The 16,466-nt window shown below is 44.1% G+C and overlaps 2 protein-coding genes, 1 long non-coding RNA gene and 3 other non-coding genes across 8 annotated transcripts in view; 4 read left to right on the top strand and 2 right to left on the bottom strand.

Moving 5' to 3' along the window:
• Positions 1-1,175, bottom strand: part of Slc18b1 (solute carrier family 18 member B1) — a 29,122-nt gene extending 27,947 nt beyond the window's left edge. For 2 of the 3 annotated variants that reach the window (XM_038340328.1, XM_038340329.1), the window contains exon 1: positions 757-1,175. Coding sequence is in view for 1 of the 3 variants with exons in the window: in XM_038340327.1 (XP_038196255.1) it covers positions 823-862 (40 nt within the window). In the remaining 2 variants the exon portion in view is untranslated. The remainder of the gene's footprint in view (positions 1-756) is intronic. The other variant, XM_038340327.1, reaches the window with a different exon arrangement.
• Positions 1,176-11,900: 10,725 nt separating this feature from the next.
• LOC119821530 lies at positions 11,901-12,527 on the bottom strand. The gene is made up of 2 exons (XR_005286635.1): positions 12,237-12,527; positions 11,901-12,144 (listed from the first exon to the last, which is right to left on the bottom strand). It is a non-coding gene; the product is annotated as an uncharacterized LOC119821530 (long non-coding RNA).
• A 222-nt stretch (positions 12,528-12,749) lies between these two features.
• On the top strand, positions 12,750-15,023 carry Rps12 (ribosomal protein S12). Its single transcript, XM_038339471.2, has 6 exons — positions 12,750-12,835; positions 12,955-13,005; positions 13,125-13,241; positions 14,128-14,230; positions 14,517-14,618; positions 14,938-15,023. The coding sequence occupies exons 2-6, from the start codon at positions 12,992-12,994 to the stop codon at positions 14,998-15,000; spliced, it is 399 nt and encodes a 132-aa protein (XP_038195399.1). The 5' UTR covers positions 12,750-12,835; positions 12,955-12,991; the 3' UTR covers positions 15,001-15,023.
• LOC119822062 lies at positions 13,470-13,542 on the top strand. The gene has a single exon (XR_005286669.1). It is a non-coding gene; the product is annotated as a small nucleolar RNA SNORD101 (small nucleolar RNA).
• Positions 14,372-14,444, top strand: LOC119822090. Its single transcript, XR_005286695.1, has one exon. It is a non-coding gene; the product is annotated as a small nucleolar RNA SNORD100 (small nucleolar RNA).
• LOC119822078 lies at positions 14,721-14,851 on the top strand. Its single transcript, XR_005286684.1, has one exon. It is a non-coding gene; the product is annotated as a small nucleolar RNA SNORA33 (small nucleolar RNA).
• Positions 15,024-16,466: the final 1,443 nt, after the last annotated feature.

The following is a 16,466-nucleotide window of genomic DNA, read 5'->3' as shown; positions in this document are numbered from 1 at the left end:
GACAGAAATTCCTTACAATGATGAGCACCAGGGTGCTTTGTCAATGGCGGCATCGGGCTCTAAAGAAAGACGTCTCATTTTCTCAAGGTATTGGTTTCACGGGCTACATAGACTCAGTCAGGATTTACATGTTTAAACGGGCATGTTAGCTCTTTACTAGTCATATCATTGGTGAACTTTGACATTCTAGAAAGGCAAGACTCATAAGTATGTAAAGAAGGTCATAACCAAGTCATTTCCAACACTAACTACTAGATTTTTAAATCAACTCATTAAGCATTTGTTCCCATATTTAAACCGACAAAAGAACCAATCAGTTTCAAATGTCCAAGCAGATTCCTTAGCCGTTTTTAAATGAAATGATTCTGAGGGGGAACCAAAAAGAAGAAAATGCATTTGATCTGCTGTTTTTTTCCAGAGGTAGCCACTGTAGGCCAGGAGGAAAACTCCTGCGCAAGATGAACAAGTCTCAAGAATTGTTTATAAATGCCCGAGTTGATGAAGGGGAACGAGAGAACGTTAAACGTAAGGAGAAGGCAAGGGAACACCCCGAGACCAAAGAAAACAGTTTAGGCCTGATGATATGGTGTTAATTTGAAGGCATTCTGAAACACTACTTAAAAAGCATAGCATATTTGCACATGCAGTTCCCAAACCGGAGAAAAGAAATGCTGGCCTGGATTCCGTGGACAGGTCAGGCACCACCCTGGTTGAAGGTCTCAGAATAGGGGGAAATAAAAGCAAAGCTAAGCATACTGGATCCTAGTTAAAGAGAAAGGCCCGAAGCCAGTGGCAGCGCGCGACTGCGCGGATCACGGTCACCTCCTGTCCCCGCGGGAGCGGGGGACCCCGCTGTGTCCATGGGCCGCTGCTTCGGTTCGCCGGCAACACCGGCTTCAACCGCCGCGGACTGGATGCGCAGGCAGCGGTCGCTCTACCGGGCCTGGACTCTGCATTCCCGGTCCAGTGGCGGAGATCCGCGCCGGCTGCAGGAACCCTTCCAGATCCCTGGAGCAGGGCACTAAGGAGCCGGAGGGCGGGTGGAGGCGGAGCTGGGGTCCCCGCCCATGCGGGTCGCAGGCTCAACCTCTGGGTTCCAAATAAAGAGGAGAAAGGCAGATCTTGTGTTCTTTAAAGAAAACTAGGCTCCTGCCTAAAAGGTGGGAGTGACGGTGTGTTTGAACGCTGAAGGACAGACACCACAGAAACGGAAGTGAAGGAAACTTTGTGTAACACCTGCAGAAAAAATGCTTGCAGGAAAGATAGGAGCGCCAGGAAGGCTGGCTGTGGGGACGGTCTGTGGATGCAGGCGTCTGCGTTACAAAGTGTTTGCTCACTTTGTGTTTTTCAATGACAAGGTCTGGTTTTTATTTATTTTTATTTTGTTGGTTTTTGTTTTTTGGTTTGTTTTATCTCCACAACTGGGATCATAACGCTTGTATGAGCTAGCAGCCTGGTTGTGCGCCTTAGTGATAAGAGATGTAAGGATGTGTACCCCTTCTCAAAGTGTCCCAGCACAAATCTAGCTTTCACTTCGTCTTTTCCTTGTTTATTGTTGGGGAAGGGCTTGGAGAAGGGCTTAAGTTTGGAATTCGGCCAAGGGGAAGAATCACACTCCTGCAGGCGTGATGTTAATATGAATGTTCCTCTTGTACAGCATGCTGACCTACTAGCAGATATGATAGGCATGATTCATATTTTACTATGGTTCTACGAGTTCTCACACTAGAGTCGTTGGGACAGGACTGTACTTAGGCAACGCGAGCCTTGCATGGTTCCTGGAGGGAGGGTTATTGTGTGGGTCTGTGTGTATGTTCCAAAGGAAGCTATTGCCTTCCCCTGGAGATGGAGTTAAAGATGGTCCTCACATGGGTGCTAGGAATTGAACTTGGGTCCTCCGGAAGGACAATAAATGCTCTTAACCGCTGAGCCATCTCTCCAGTCCCACCAATGCCATTTAATTGAGCTCTCATTCCGACCTAACCTTTACCCACAGAAGATTTTTCTTTCAAACCTTTATTTTTCTTTTCTCCCCCCCCCCCCCCCCCCTTTTTTGAGACAGCACTAGCTGTCCTGGAACTAAACCTGTAGACCAGGCTGACCTCAAACTCACAGAGATCCACATGCTGCTTGCCACCCAAGTGCTGGGATTAAAGGTGCTCTCTCTCTCTCTCTCTCTCTCTCTCTCTCTCTCTCTCTCTCTCTCTCTCATCAGCAGCCATTCTTATATACTGTGGTGTGTGTGTGTGTGTGTGTGTGTGTGTGTGTGTGTGTATTTAAAAATTATATCCTTGGGCCTGCAAGACAAGAAGGTGAGACAGTAAGGGCACTGGCTGTCCAGCACTATGTACCAAGTTCCATCCCAGGGACCCACATGGCAGGAGAGGACCAAATGCCCCACACTGTCCTCTGACCTGCATTAGAGTACTGTGGCACTTGTGTTCCCTTCAAGTGAACAAATACATGCAATAAAAATTGTCAAAGTTGGATTCCTGTTTTGTGTCTACCTATTACTGTTTCTTGGGTTCTGGACCTGGTGATACCAAGTTCTTGCTGTCTTATTTAAGAATGAAATAAAGGCACACATAGCTTAGCAATCTGAGTTGGCTTGGGTTTTGCAGACACCACTCTTTGAATAATGTACCCGGCATTAATTTGGGAACCTGGGACCTCCCTGTGCATTGAGCTGCCCTCCTCTCTCAGAAATGGGATAGGCTTCTTCTTGTCTTCCCATCCATCAAATTTAGACAGTGTCTATTCTATTATATTTAACTTATATAGAAGACTGATCACAGGTGAACTAGTTTGGCATACATGCATAAGGCAAACATGTTCTGCAGAGAACCTTTAGGGGGAAATTGCCTACTTACCACTTTGCACGGTTGGGTGTACCTGACTGAAATATACGCACTGGGTTGGAGAGATGGCAATTAAGAGCACTGGCTGATCTAGCAGACCAGGGTTCCACTCCCAGCACCTACCCAGTGGCTCCCAGTCAGCTGTAACTCCAGTTCCAGGGGCTCTGACCCCCTCTTCTAGTCTTTGCAGGCACTACAAGCATGTGGTCCACAGACATATCTACTGGCAAACACTTATACATACAAAATAAAAATAAATTCATAAAATTAGATGCATTATAGGGAGGGATATATGAAGCAGAAAATTTATTTTGTGTCTAAATCTATCAGCCAAGATAGAGACTCCAGCTTCACTGTGATATGTACTAGCCAAAAATCTTCATTTTTAATTCCATAAAAAGAAGCCCCAGTAAATAATTGCGGCCCTTGGGTGTCTTCACTCATCTGGCCTGCTTCTCTTCTTCTATCACATTGCTTTAAATTAAATGTCCTCACTGCTTTGCAATCTGCGTGGGCTTTTGATTCTTTCTCGAATAAAGAAATCCAGAATCCGGGACACCATAGAGAAGCATGCTGAGCAGCACAGCTTACCAACACTGCACACTGTAGTGGCCACTGTTTCCCCTGTGGTTGTTACCCGGAACTGCAGCTCTGTGCTGTTGCGTAGAACCTCCAGAGAGCACATTGCTAGCCAGAAAAGATCCAAACTCTAAGTTCAAGTTCTATTAAGTGAATACTGCTCTCATGCCATCTTTGAAAGAGAAAACATTTATTGTGAGGCCATGTATGCATACACCGGGGTGTGTACAGAGGATGACATTCAGGAACCCGTGATTCTCCTTCCACTGTGCAGGCCCCTCCCTCTACGATGTATGTCATCAGCCTTGGCTTGCAAGTGCCTTTACCTCTGAACCCATCTTGTCTGCCCTTCATACCATCTTAAAGCTAAAATAATTATAAGCTGAGTCATCGTGAGTCACGGTCCATCTCCATTTATTGTGTTAGTGTTCCATGGTGGCTATAGCCGACTGCTACAAACATTTTAATAAAAACAAAACAAAACGAATCAACCTCACTCCCTCTAGGGCAGAGGTCTAACCTCGGTCTTGGTGAGCCAGAATCCGTGTGTCAACATGCTCCCTTCTAGTCTCAGTGTGTTGAAAATTTTAAGGAGAATTGGTATTGAATTTTATTTGATGGTATTTCTGTAAATGACAGTGGTCAATTTTCTAACGTTAATATAATGTTGCATGTTTGGGATAAATCCCGTTTGATCAGGATGCATTCTCCTCTGTATATTTGTTTATTATACTATTTAATTCTATCAAATTTTCAAGCTCTGCTGTGCAGACACACACACACACACTCACACACACACACACGCGCGCGCGATTCTTCCGATTTTCCCACAGTTATTTTTGCTCCGTCACAGCTGGCTTCTTCCATGTGCCACTGAACTCAGGTCCTCGTTCTTGTGTGACAGGGACTTTACTGTCCAAGAGCTCTCCCTAGCCCATTAGGTTTTTTTGGTAGAGGCAGGGATTGCCTGGGCATCACAATGCCCAATTTTAACTTTTGTGGTAACATTTCATCACTTCCTGAACAACCCTGTGATTTTACGCATTGCCTTCACTATGAACCTTTCAACATTATGAGTCATTTACCCACACCCCACCTCCTCTTCCTCTAAACTTCCGGCCTCAGTTGGCCTATGTATTATACCTACCTAGACAGGGAGTTCGTCATGTAGTATTATAGTATCTGTCTCAAAAGACCACGCTTTCTTTTTCAAACAAAATTATTAATTTTTCTATGTGCACTGGTGTTTTGCCCGAACATCTATCTGTGTGAGGATGTTGAACCCCCTGGAACTGGAGTTACAAACCGTTGTGAGCTGCCATGTGGATGCTGGGAATTGAACCCAGGTCCTCCGGAAGAGCAGTCAGTGCTTTTAATTAGTGAGCCAGTTCTCAAGCCCCACCCCCCATTTTCTTAACTAAGAGGAAAAAGAAGTTTTGACATGTACTCTCGTATTTACCATTTCCGGTGCTTGTTGCTCTGAAACATCTGAGTTTTCCATCCCATGTCATTTCTCTTCAATATTAATTGTTCCAGTAGCATTTCAAGTGTTAGTCGTCTGGCGGCAAATTCTTTTTTGTTTTGTTTCTTTCTGTGTGACTTTATTTTTGTTTGGACATTATTGAGTATAGAAATTTACATAGAAAATTGTCTCTTGGCCCTTGCAAAATGTGGGTTTAATGTCACTTGGCCCCTTTCATTTCTTTAAAGAAATGAATGGAATTTTGTCGTTGTATTATTGATCTCTTGTATGCAATGCACCCCTCCCACCCTGGTTTAGCTGCTCTTAAAATATTCTCTTTATTCTGGTTGTAATAGCTTACTTCTGTGTCTAGGGGGCATAAGTACAAGGTGTGTGTTTTTATGTGCCATAAGAACAGGGTGTGCGCTTTTATCATTCTGAAGGAATTTATACGTCTTTAATCTGTAAATTTAGGTTCTCATCAAAGTTGGTATGCTTTTATACAATATTTGTTAAATACTGTTACCTCCTTCTTTTGGATCCTGGACCCTCGACTACATATACAATAAACTTACATCTTTTATGCATAAAGATTAAAGTAGCAAGAACCAATCCTCCCTCCCAGTTTGTATTCTCATTCATATATTCATTCATATATTTATCTTTTATTTGTTTTTTTTTTTTTTTTTGACAGGGTTTCTCAGTAGCTATGGAGTCAGTCCTGGAACTCACTCTGTAGACCAGGCTGGCCTCGAACTCACAGAGATCCACCTGCCTCTGCCTCCCAAGGGCTGGGATTAAAGGTGTGTGCCACCACCTGCTAACTTTGCTTTATTTATTCATTCATCCATTTATGTATTTATTTTGCTTGCATCCTCATTCTTTCCCCAAATTCTATCAGCTTCTGGCTGTGCTCCTCAGTATAGTCAGGCAATTGTCTTGTTTTGTTTGAACAATCTTCAGGGTTATATTTGTCATCTGCAGGGCAGGTAGGTCCACAGAACTTTCGATTAAGAAGAATTTACTGTGTTTTAATAATCTAAACATCTATGAGGGATAGGGTGATAAGCTCCCATCTAGATAATTCTTTTGAAACCTTTAAAGACATCCCAAGATTCCCAGGATGATCCAGGGCTACTGTCCCCCAGACCTGACTGGTCAGTAAACCTTTTCTGGGCTACCCAGTAGCTTTCTAATATGTTATTTATCTATATGTCTATTTAACTATTTTTTACTTATTTTTTTCTTCTGTTGGTGATAGAATAACCTCCTATGTGAAAAGGGTTATAATCAATATAGTATTTTCACAGTTCCTTCCTTCTTTCTTTTTTCTTTTTTTTGAGACAGGGTCTCTCTCTATAGTTTTGGCTGTCCCAGATCTCACTATGCAGACCAGGCTGACCTAGAATTCATAGAGCTCTTCCTGCCTCTGCCTCCTCCGTAGCGGAATTAACTACGAATACCACCACACCCAGCATGTTTCACATTTACTACAATGACCAGGATTCTTTGCCTAGCATTGAAAAGATGAAGCCTGACATTTACAAATACAGAGATCTGCAATCTGAGCATACAAGAACAAGGCACCAGCAACAGCTAAGAGAAACCAGAACCCTGACAGCAAACAGCATAGGTGTGCAGCACTTACTAAGTTAAAACTGACCAAACCAAAAGCAAACCCAAAGCATCCCTAAGGCCGTGTCGTTCAATGCCTTACTTCACTCTGTTGAGATAACTAAAAACCAGGATTCCGAGGCAGGGTCTTACGTGGCCTGGGCTGGTTTCGAACTTGCTAAGTTGGCCTTGCATCGCTGGTCTTCTTGCCTCTACTTCCCAGGTCCTGAGGTGCAGGCGTCTATCAACACACCTGGCTTGGGATTAAGCCCAGTCCCAGACTAAAGCTGGCGGTGGCACTTTCCATTGCTTCAGTAATAAGTGAAATTGTCACAGTTTAGACCACTACAATCCTTTTGTTGTTTTTGACATATGGTCTCATGTAGCTCAAGCTGGCCTCAAACTGCTCTGTAGCTGAGGATGACCTTGAACTTCTGAAGTCCCTGCCTCTCCATTCTGAACACTGAGGTTGCTAGAGTGGGCCACCACTCCCAGTTTTATCTGGTGCTATGCAATAGAAAGCAGGACCTCGTGCACGCTCTCAATGCAAGCATTCTATCACCTGAACTACTTCCTTTCCGTGCATTTTCATAGGAAGTTCTGTACAAGGCAATTAAGTGCTTGAAGCCACCATCTCATTTAACTAACTCTTACAATATTATAGCATTAGCTGCATTTCTGCTGGAATATGAATAACCAGCCAGAGGCTAGCTACGAAGTGAACTGGAAATTTAACTCATGTGAGCCAGGCCCAAGATATAACACAGCTTGGGTACCTTAGTCCTGCTTCTTTACCTAGATCTATTTTCTTTTTAAAGTTTTTATAATTTTTTTGTTTTGCTTTTTGAGACAGGAATTCTCTGTGCAACAGTCCTAGCCGTCCTGGAACTAGTTATTTAGACTAGGCTGTCTTCGAACTCACAGAGATCCGTCTGCCTCTGCCTCCGGAGTGCTGGGATTAAAGGCATGCACCACCACTACCTGGCTAAAGTTTTATAATCTTTACAGTTTTTTGTTTGTTTGGTGTTTTTTAGAGCAAATCTCTCTTTGTGGCACCAGCTGTCCTGACATTCAGAGATCTACTTTTTGCGGCTTCTCAAGTATTGGGATTAAAGGTGCATACCACTCTGCCTTGCTTTTTTTTTTTAACTTCTATTTTACTTCAAAAATTATTAAGTTATGTATGTGTGTGCACCTTCATTCATGCATGCGCTATGGTGTGGATGTGCAAGTCATGGGACAACCTCAGCTGTTGGTCCTCATCTTCCATCTTGCTTAAGACAGGGTCATTTTCCTGTTCTTCCTCTGCATATGCCAGGCTAGGTGGTCCTTGAGCTTTTGGGGTTTTCCAATTCTATCATTCATTCCCTACCTCCCCATAAGAGGTTGGGATTACATACATCTGTGCTATGTGTCTGGCTTTTACAAGAGTCCCGAGGATTCGAACTCAGTTCCTCTCACTTGCACAGCAACCACTTTCACTCATAGGACCATCTTCCAAGTCCTGTTTGCTATCTACCGTTTGTTTTCGTCAGTCCAAACCAAAGAGCCTTCCTCCTGCTTAATCTATTTTATAGCCCTTCCTTCTTTGAACGGGTAAACGCTGAACTGTGTTCCCTCAAATTCACCTGGGAAGTCCCAACCCTCTACATCTCAGCTAAACTTTTATTTGGAATAGGGTTTTTATAATTAGTTAAGATGAGGTCACCAGGAGGAAGGTGGACCCCTGCTCTGACTGGTGTTCTAGCAAAGAGAAAACATCTGGACACAAAGATAGGTGTACCACACAGGGTGAATGTCACGTGAGGAGGATTGGGTCTATGCTAAGACAGCTAAGGAAACCAGAGGAAGGATGTCCAGGAGTTAGGAAGGGGGCATACAGCTGACTCTCACTGCTTTAGCGGCGAGCTAGGCTATGAGGTAATGCATTTGTGTGTTTCAAACATTAATTATATGGGTTTGGTTTTTTTTCTATTATGCCTGTTCTAGCAAACCACATCTATATTTAGATGATTCTGAAATCAAGATTTTGGTGCTCTTTTCCTGTCTAAATGCAATATTTTTCCATCTATGTAAATCTTTAGCACAGTGAGCAAAAGCAGTTTTATTGCTGTCAAACTGTGCTTGGAAGAGAGCTCCTTGATCCCCCTCACATTCAAGCAGCTAAGGCCTTAAGAGCAATCGCCCTGAAGGCCACTGTCTTGAAAGGCCCGCTTCCTGTCTGTCTGCCCCTGACAGAGAAACTTTCTGTCTTGGTTTTATCAAAAAACAAACAAAAAAAAAATCACCGTATCATTATTTTTCATTTTTGAGACAGGGTCTCATTAGGTAGCACAGACTGGACTCAAATTTTGTGTGGCTCAGAGAACCTAGACAACAATGAGGACCCTAAGAGAGACATGCATAGATCTAATCTACATGGGAAGTAGAAAAAGACAAGATCTCCTGAGTAAATTGGGACCTTGAGAGAGGGTTGAAGGGGAAGGGAGAGGCAGGGAGGGGAGCAGAGAAAAATGTAGAGCTCAACAAAAATCAATTAAAAAAAAATTGTGTGGCTAACACCCATGACTCTCCTGTCGCAACCCATGCTGTACACAGTTTTCGGCTGTGGCACGCTGCTCTCACCTCACTAAAGTAAGAGAAGGAATACTGACACCATCACTAGGACCTCATTGAGTTTCATTCCTGTTGCTGTGATACCTGCCTTGACCAAAAGCAACTCAGGGGAGAGAGGGCCTTAGGGGAGAGAGGACCTTATCTGGCTTACAGGTCCAGGGTCCAGAGATCGCTGAAGGGGGCTGAGGCAGGAAGTCAGCACAATAGTATAGCTCACAGGAGAGAGCAGGAAGAAACAACTGTGCCATGCAAGGTACTCGCCTCGCCTAACTTTCTCCCGTCCTGTGCAGTTCAGGAACCCTGCCCAGGGAACTGTGCTATGCAATGTGGGCTGGGGCCGCCCACATTTAACAATCAAGACAGTCTCCCAGATGTCAACCGAACAGCGGCGATTTCTCCACTGAGGCGTTCTTCTCATGTGATTGTAAGTTGTGGTACCGCGACACCCAAAACTAAACAGGTCTCTCTGACAAGGGATAAAGGTGGTATTTATGAAATGCAAGACGGAATTTCGTCTCATTATTCACTCTTCTTCCTATTACAGCATAAATCTGTGTGAGTCTGGTCTGGCGCTAGGGCCGGAACCAGGCGAGGCACACACTCTGCTACTATCTTATATTACAGCTCCAGCCTCACTTACTTTTAAAGATTATTTTTAATTAATATTAATCAATCAATCTTGTTTTTTTTTTTTTTTTTGATACAGGGTTTCTCTGTGTAACAGTCCTGGATGTTCTGAAACTCAATTTGTAGATCAGGCTGGCCTGGAACTCACACAGAGATCCACCTGCCTCTGCTGCTTCCCCAAACGCTGGTTTTTTTTTTTTTTTTTCCCTATAAAACGCTTATTTTATTTTAGGATTTTTGAAACAGGGTTTCTCCGTAACTTTTGGTTCCTGTCCTGGAGCTAGCTCTTGTACACCAGGCTGGCCTCGAACTCACAGAGATTCACCTGCCTCTGCCTCCCAAGTGCTAGGATTAAAGGCATGCGCTCGAGAGACAGAGGTTGGAGCATCTCTGTGAGTTCTAGGACAGGCTCCAAAGCTACACAGAGAAACCGTTCTGGAAAAGCCAAAAAAAGAAAAGGAAAAAAAAAAGTTTATTGATACTTTGGTAGAACTTGAGGCATCGCCACTGCATTGCAATCACCTTCCTTCATCAGTAGCAATGAGTCGATTCTCATGGCACTGTTGACGTGCAGGCTCCTGGAATACGCTTAGAAAAGCTGCATTCAAGAAGGTGTGGTGCACACACCTTTAATCCCAGCGTTCCAGCACTCAGCGGGAGAAACAGAGGCGGATCTCTGTGAGTTTAAGCCCAGCCTGGTCTACAAAGGAAGTTCAGGACAAGTAGGCCTGTTACATAGAGAAACCCTGTCTCGGAAAAACAAAAGCAAAACAAAAGCAAAAAAAAAAAAAAAAAAAAAAAAAAAAAAAAGGAAAAGAAAAAAAGAAAAAAGCTCTATTTACATATCCTTCTCTTTATTTACAGAGTCTGTCTTCTCAATATTAGTGGTAACTGGTTTTGTTTTGTGCTTTGAAGTTGGTTTGGCTGGCTATGTGAACATATATATTCCTGATCTTAGGCCCTCATAATTTGTTCTTGGTCACCATCTTGGGGATGGCAGGTAGTTGCTGGAATTTCACGTGCAACTCTCTACACGTAAAGGGCTACAGCCCACTGTTTTTGTTTTTTTTTTAATTTACACACTTTTTCTAGTCTATGTTTGTATGTATTCACGTACATGCTATGCTGTGCTGGGCAAAAGCCTCTACATAAAGTTTCTGCCAATATCTAAAATGGAGACTCAAACTTTAAAGAGTGTGAAGTAAGATATTCTATATTTAACCTATATTTAAAACAAAAAAAAACTTCATCACAAAGGTGCCCATTAATTACTTCCTTTGGGGTGTTAGAAAGACCATAAAACTAGGATTTAAAGGGGGAGTTCCCATTGTTAAAGGGTTACTGCTGAGTGAAAGGCATTTATTGGGGTGGACATCAAAGGGTTGGGGGGAAATCAAGTCTGACCTGTTTGCATCGTGCTAGGAACAGCACTAAAATTTAGGCACTAGGCTAAAAGCTCTTCACTCCTTTTTTCTTAGTATAAACACTCCCCATGGACTATTTTCTCCATTCACATTCTCCATCTTTACCAATATAGTCTCTTCTGTGAAACTTTGTCTGGGAGAAGACACCTAATATGCTGAACACATTCACTTTTTCTTATTATTTAGTCCTGGCTGGCCTGCAACTCACAGGTACTCACCTGCCTCTGCCCTGAAGGGCTGAGATTAAAGGCTTGCACCATACGCCTGGTTTGACATATAAACTTTTAATAACCTTATCATTAATGAAACGACTTAAAGATTCCTTTCCACGTCCTTTTCCGACTTTGTAATGTTTCAAAATCACTTCCGAACGACTCAAAGGGCACGCGAGCCTTTCCCTCGGCCCTCTCTCCCGGCACTTACCTGCCCGCAACGCTTCAGTTTAAGCCCCTTTCAAATAAACGCAGCCATAAACCCAAAGTCCTCCACGTTTCCACACCATCTCCACCCCAGACACCACGGCACTCTGGTATTTTAAGTTTTGGTTAACATCCTAACTTTATCTTTAAAAATGCAGACACTTTTAAGTATCGGCGGGGGGACTATCATTTTAAAGAAAAAGCACAATAAATACTGACAGAAAATATGCGCCAAGAAACTAATCACCTGCCTTGAAATACTTTTTTTAAAGTTACAGAGTTAAGGAAGCAAGCGTAAGGCTTTAAAGGTGAAACTCAAACGTTTATTAGAAAGGCTAAGAATGAAGCCTGACAGTGATCACTGTATCCACGTGGTTGGCCACTGGAAGCTGACTGGCTGGGGGATATCGTCAGGGACAGAAGCTGACTGTATTTGCTTTGGGAAGTAGTAGAATTGGCGATTCCTTCAAATTTAAAGTGTTGTCTGTCGACGAGGGCGAGAACCGGCTTTACGGTTCCGGAATTCCATTCCTGATGGCCAAGTCCTAGGGGGAAGGTGGGAGTTTTCAAATGCCGGGATTTCCACTTCTACACTAGGGGCTTCCGCCGTGACAGACACACAGAGTTTAACTTGTACCTCTGGGATCCTAGTTTCCGTGAAACTGCGACCCGGAACACTCTAGGGTCAACACCTAAGTGTTCCATTCGAACCGGCTGCACTCAGAACCGGCGACCCGGCTGGAAGGGATCCTTAATCAAACACGTTGCAAGAGAAGTGGGATTTGTGAAGCAGCTCACAGGAGGTCACATTCACAGCCACTCGGAGCGGCTTAGAAACAAAGGGACAGAAAGGGATCCTCGCGTGAGGTGCTGCCAACGGGAAACGACAAGATAAAATCGCAAAACGAATTTCGCAACACAAGGAAGGAACCGGCAGCATCTCTTGGCCCGTCTGGCATTCCGTAGAAGGCGCTCGCGGGGCCTTCGCCGGCCACGCCCCCTGAGCGAAGGCTGTCTGCTGTAGGGCCTGTTGCGCGGGCGCCGCCGTGTCCTTACCGCGGACGCGCCTAGAGCCGGAACTAGAAACACCTAAGGCCCGGCACCGCGGGAGCCACCTCGCGAGTGGGAGGAGATGCACATGCGCAGAGGCCTCCAGCCGCGCTTAAATACCGTCATGCGGCCGCCAGCGGCCTTTTCCCCTGCCGCCGCCGAGTTGCGCGGAGGCGGAGCCACGGGGTGAGTTCAAGTTAAACGTGGAGGGCGAAGAGTGTCTGCTTTGTGCGTTTTAGTTTCGAGTGCGTGAGAAGGTGCCCGGGGTCTAACGAAAGCGTTTTACCGCTGGTTTTGTCTTTCAGTGCGTTCAAGATTCGCCCTCACCCGTAATCCACCGCCATGGCCGAGGAAGGGTGAGCTGGGCGTGGGCCTCCGGCGGGCTGCGCGGGTCTGGGTTTTTTTTCCCCCCGAAGTCTCTGGTTCATCTCCGTGCACCCTGCTGAGGACTCTAGTGTTGTCTTTCGCTTTTCAGCATTGCTGCTGGAGGTGTAATGGATGTCAACACTGCTCTTCAAGAGGTGCTGAAGACCGCCCTCATCCACGATGGCCTCGCACGTGGCATCCGCGAAGCTGCCAAAGCCTTAGACAAGTACGTGTCTCAGTCTCAATACTGTGGGTTGTTGCAGCCGGAACAAAGACTGCAGCCAAGGGAAGAAAGCGTGTGAAGTTCATGCGGTTAGCACAAAAGTTCTGAGTGGCATCCGTTCGACAGGAAACCTAGGAAAAGGTACCAGCTCAGATCTTTTCTAGCCCACTTAAGATGTGTGGGTTGCTGTGTGGACTGGGGGTGAGCAGCAGTTGGTGCGACAACTACAGTGTTTGAATGATGACTTGGATTGTCGGATCCCCCTTCACCCGCATCATGGGTGAGACAGAACAGCCTGACAAACCTGTAGTTGATGGGGTTAATCGGTTTTGCTGAAGGACAGAACGGAGAGCTTTATTAGCTGATTTTCAAATTAACGTGTTAAATAGACTAGCGCTGTTAGAACATCTGAGAACTTAATCATCAAAAATGCTTGAACACGGGACTATTTTCGTAGTGGCTATTAATCTTAGGCATGCATGTTTATCTCGGCCTGAGGAAAAGTCGGAATTTTAGCTGTTTTATTCGTTGATGTTAACTGGAGCATGGATTCAGGTGGACGTCTTAGATAACTGCTTGGGAATATTGTGTAGCCCCTGCTGTACGGTAGTGTCTTGTCTTGCATCAACTTTGTAATTAGCAAAGCATGGAAGTGGTCATGCTTTCCTTACGTAATATATTCTTCCCCTGAGAGATTGGTGTCTGAGGGAAACGGGCCAGTGACTGTACAGGTAATTTGGCTGCAGGTGAAATTCAGTAGTTGCTGTAAGCAGTTAGGTACGTATTTGCGCGTGCTGCTTTTTAGGTCTTGCTACTATAGTCGGTGAAGATGTCTTGACCTGGAACTTGGGCCTCAAGTGTGATTTCACCTTTGAATTTTGCATTTTAGGCGCCAAGCCCATCTCTGTGTGCTTGCATCCAACTGTGATGAGCCTATGTATGTCAAGTTGGTGGAGGCCCTTTGTGCTGAGCACCAAATCAACCTAATTAAGGTGAGTCCTTTTCAGAACGGTGCCATGGTGATAGGCACGGGTTGCTTTAAATGGATCTGCAACTTTATAAACATGTGCACCTAGAGCTGTATAACTTTGATTTCACTATGGAACAAAAGATTGTTTATTGATATTTGGTGAGCTGTACATGATGACAACTGGCTCCCTCTACCGAACAGCTATGAGGAAATTACCATGTCACTTCTGACACAGCCACCTTTGACATTTAATTTTTAATTTTCAGTAGCCCTAACCCCTGCTAATAATAGGTTTTGTTTTTGTGTAGGTCGATGACAACAAGAAACTCGGGGAATGGGTAGGCCTCTGTAAAATTGATCGAGAGGGAAAGCCACGGAAAGTAGTTGGTTGCAGTTGTGTGGTGGTTAAGGTAAGTCTTGCTTTCATCTTGTTTTGAAATGTTAATGGCCCATTATTGGGAGAAAAACTTTGCATAATTACAAATTCTGTACTTGATAATAAGCCATAATTTGAGCCAGCCAGTTAATCTGCTTTTCTCCATGTGCTTCTGCAGATACTTAGAAAAGGCAGGCAATAGTGATGCCATGTTACGAGCCTTAAGGACAGCTGAAGTCCTTAAGGTCCCTGAAAATGGCTACAGTATTAATGCTGGGAAACACTTACACTGAAATAGTTGTAGTAAAAAGAATTTAATATTCCATAAATAATTTTCATCTAATTTTTTTAAGGACTATGGCAAAGAATCTCAGGCCAAGGATGTCATCGAAGAGTACTTCAAGTGCAAGAAATGAATAAATAAAAATATTTGCTCATTTTTTTTTCTCCTTGTTTTTTGTTTGCTATAAAATGGGGTCGCTCTGCTGCAGATGGTTGTTAGCAGGTTAGAAGCATTCTTTAAAAAGTAACTCTTTGATCTTAGTTTGATTAAATGACTAACTAGGATTGGGATGTGGGGCAACAATAGAAACCTAAAATTGGGTCTGCCATGATATTTCTTAGGGACAAAGTGTCCAGAGCATTGGAGTTTATCAGTGGGGGAGCACAGGTTTAGCACACCCTGAGAAGCCAGGGCTGCAGTAGGGACCTGGCTTCATGAAGGTCCCGGTGAGAGCAGACATGGGTAGAATTTACTGGCTTCTAAGGATGAAGCTGGTTCATCTAGTACTAAATGCCTTGGGTCAAATTGTGATGGCATGGGAAAACAGATTAGAGGAGGAAATGAAGGGATATTTGAGTTAAAAATACTTGAGTTTAGAAGATTTGGGACTTCAGGTCCCCTGGGGCAAAAACTAAAGTGATCATAGTTTACAACCCTGGTGTATTCAAAGGCTAGAAACCAGCCACAGTCCTAAAGAGTTTGCATTATTTGTATGAGACTTGACAATTGTAAGGTTTTAGGAAATGTGTGGGAAGGGAAGTGGTTCCTTCTGACCTTTTGTGTCCTTAGGCCAACTCCCAGTGAAGAAAGCACAGCAGCTATTAGTACTGCTGGCCGTTGGAGGCTGAACAATAAGCAATGTTCCTGAGATTGTGAGCTGACAGACTGGAGAGACATTTGCTTTTTGTATTTGAGTCCCTGGCTTGTTAGAAATTCATGCTGTCTTGTCACCCTACACAGGTACACTAGTGTTTTGAAGCTAAGTGCTTTTCAGAAGAGGTTGGGAAACATTCTAATAGTGGCTGTATTGATCTTTCTGCTTATACTTTAATCAAAATTATTTTTGTAGTAACATTAGAAGAGGGTCACCCAAACTTTGGACTTGGTGCAACAGCCCTCGCCTCAGCCTTCCAAGTGCTTGACATTGCTTGAATGAACTGGCTGAAGATGGCTTGCGTATAGAAGTATCGTGGGGTTCACAAGTCAAACTTAGGTCAGACTTGGCAGAAGCCACTTTAACCTGAACCGTTTTGTCCCTTTCCTTCCCAATTTGAGGGAAAATATATTTGAGGTGTGCATTTGCCACTTTTATACGAGTATTAGCAGTTTGAAGTTGTGGCCTGCAGAGGGCAGCATAAGGCTGGAATCGGGTGTGAGACCTATCAGTGCAAAAGGATAGGCTAGGGTGAACGGTACTAATTCTTGTGGGAAAAGACTGCACCGGTGGACACTAGGAATTCCAGCTGTAGGATAAGAGGAAAGCGCTCTAAAGTACCAGGTTGTTTTCATTAGTGTCAATTTCAATCGTGATTCTTAGAGCAGCAGGATTTTATAGATTAAATTTATTGACTGCTAGGTTTTGTTTCAAAGTTTTCTTGT

Source organism: Arvicola amphibius, chromosome 8 (genome assembly GCF_903992535.2).
Source record: "Arvicola amphibius chromosome 8, mArvAmp1.2, whole genome shotgun sequence".
In the NCBI taxonomy this organism is placed as follows: Eukaryota; Metazoa; Chordata; class Mammalia; order Rodentia; family Cricetidae; genus Arvicola; species Arvicola amphibius.
Note: the sequence above shows the minus strand (reverse complement) of the source record. Positions and strands in the feature narration are given on the sequence as shown.

What these genes read in the sequence shown, in the direction of transcription:
- Rps12 (XM_038339471.2), top strand. An exon ending in GCTGCCAAAGCCTTAGACAA is followed by an intron (nt 13,242 to 14,127) that starts GTACGTGTCTCA and finishes TTTGCATTTTAG; the next exon opens with GCGCCAAGCCCATCTCTGTG. An exon ending in GCAGTTGTGTGGTGGTTAAG is followed by an intron (nt 14,619 to 14,937) that starts GTAAGTCTTGCT and finishes AATTTTTTTAAG; the next exon opens with GACTATGGCAAAGAATCTCA.